This window comes from Nestor notabilis, unplaced genomic scaffold, assembly GCF_000696875.1.
Source record: "Nestor notabilis isolate BGI_N333 unplaced genomic scaffold, ASM69687v1 scaffold3829, whole genome shotgun sequence".
NCBI lineage: Eukaryota > Metazoa > Chordata > Aves > Psittaciformes > Psittacidae > Nestor > Nestor notabilis.
Window position 1 is genome coordinate 41061 of NW_009942189.1, and position 1871 is coordinate 42931.

A 1871-nucleotide genomic window follows, 5' to 3' on the forward strand; every position below is an offset into this window, starting at 1 on the left:
TATGCATGCATTCATGAGCAGCTTTTGCCAGGCTCTGGCTGGAGATGTTACATGCTTCATTCAGTTGCTGCAGAAGGGCTTGTGCTTGGGAGCTGAGGGGGTTTTACTAGAGCTGATGATGCCTGGGCTTGCTGGGGAGGTAATTGGCTTTTAAAAGGGTTGTTTGCAGTGAAGAGCAGCAGCAGAACACCAGATTTTCATCATCTCCAGTGACTGTTAACATGAGAGTAGATGGGGTGAGGTTAGGGAAGTTATTTGGGGATAGCTGGTCCTGCTTTGAGGACAAGGGAAGGGCAGAGGATTTCTAAACATGCCTTTTTCTATGACCCTGTGGTTTTTCCTCACTGCATTATAGCAAGGGTAGACCATCCAAGCCTTTCCCCCTCTACTGCGTGCATTACAGAGCTTGTCCTGCTTCCTTTGGCAGTGTGAGGACAGCAAGGTCGATGCTCTCACTGAAGCTCTGCAGGCCACTGTGATGAGATGGAAATGCAAATTCCCTGCTCCTCTGCCACTGGAGCTCTACACATCCTCAAACTTCATCGGGCTTTTTGTCAAGGAAGAAAGTGCTGAGGTGCTCAAGAAGTTTGCTGCAGACTTTGCTGCAGAGGCTGCTTCTAAAGCAGGTGAGTGACTACGTGACAGCTACAAAGAGCTCACTCGCAGCTTGGTCAAGGATTGGGCATTTTGACTTTTGATGGTGTGAAGAAACATAGCTCATGAAACCAGTCTGATTTTTACATGTGGACTGAAGGCTGAGCCCCAGAGGAACACCCCACCCCGTGCTTTGGGTTTCAGTGCTTTTTCAGTTGAAAGATCACCTCACACTTAGTCTCAAGCGTTATCTCCTGAAAGGGAAGTTGACATTTGGTGGTTCCTTAACCTTTCAGATAGATGCTTTGTTTGCAAGGCTGAGCATTTCCTGCACCACTCACTGTGTCAAGCCACTGCCACAGAACTTTCCTCAGCCATGTAAAGGCTCTGTTCATTTGTTCACTGCATTTCTGAGATGTAAAGAGAAGACCCCAAGTGCCCTTTTGAATCCCAATACCGACACCTCTGGCTCCATTGCCTGATCCTCTACTACTTCTGGAAGGGGGGAACCCATCAGGAGCTGGGAGAGGGGAAATAACCAGGGCACCCCATGCTTCAATGGTCTCCACTGCTGAACAGGCTCTCTGGGTGTCCTCCAGTTACCTCCAGACTTGAAAGTCAGAACTGTATCAGCTCCCTGACTAATCCTCCCACCTTCCATCACTGTAGTGCTCAGCCTGGACTAGTCACAACACAACCAGTTTAGTCCTTCGTTATCCTGGAGTTTAAGTGCATCAAGATATGGCAACTTCCAAGTCCCTGGCATGCTTCCATGCTCGACAGGCAGCCCGTAACACCATGCAGAACATCTACAAGTCCCTGCCTCTGATTCAGAGGAAGAGAAACAGATGTCACAGGTTCACCACACATCTGAAATGCAGTGCTTTCACCCGATAGCGACCTAGAAGTTATTTTCCCTTTAGAAGAGGGAGGGAAGAGCTGTTACCTTACAAATGCACATTTGGAAAGGCAGCAACAGGCATAGAGACATCAAGCAGGTCCAAGGACTGCTGCAGCCACATGAGAGTGGTACAAATGTTCCCCTCCAAACCAGCACAGTCAGAAGGGGCAGTTCTTACCCCAACAACACTGACCCAGAGAAGGAAGCATCAGTGGCTTCCAACAAGTATCTGCCCCTGCAACTGCTCCAATTCAGACCAAATTGGTTCTTTCATAAAGGAAGCCGACTGCTGCATTGCAGTCCACAGTTTGGTCAGGTTATCACATTAAAGTCTCCGGGGCTTTTTCAAAGATCCAGAGCATATTTTTTCCTGCTG

The 1871-nt window shown here is 48.5% G+C and overlaps 1 protein-coding gene across 1 annotated transcript in view; it reads left to right on the forward strand.

The window, feature by feature from the left end:
• UBASH3B (ubiquitin associated and SH3 domain containing B) overlaps positions 1 to 1871 on the forward strand; it is a 16537-nt gene that overhangs the window by 915 nt on the left and 13751 nt on the right. Inside the window, 1 exon segment of the mRNA XM_010021262.1 lies at positions 428 to 626. Coding sequence (XP_010019564.1) covers positions 428 to 626 — 199 coding nt within the window.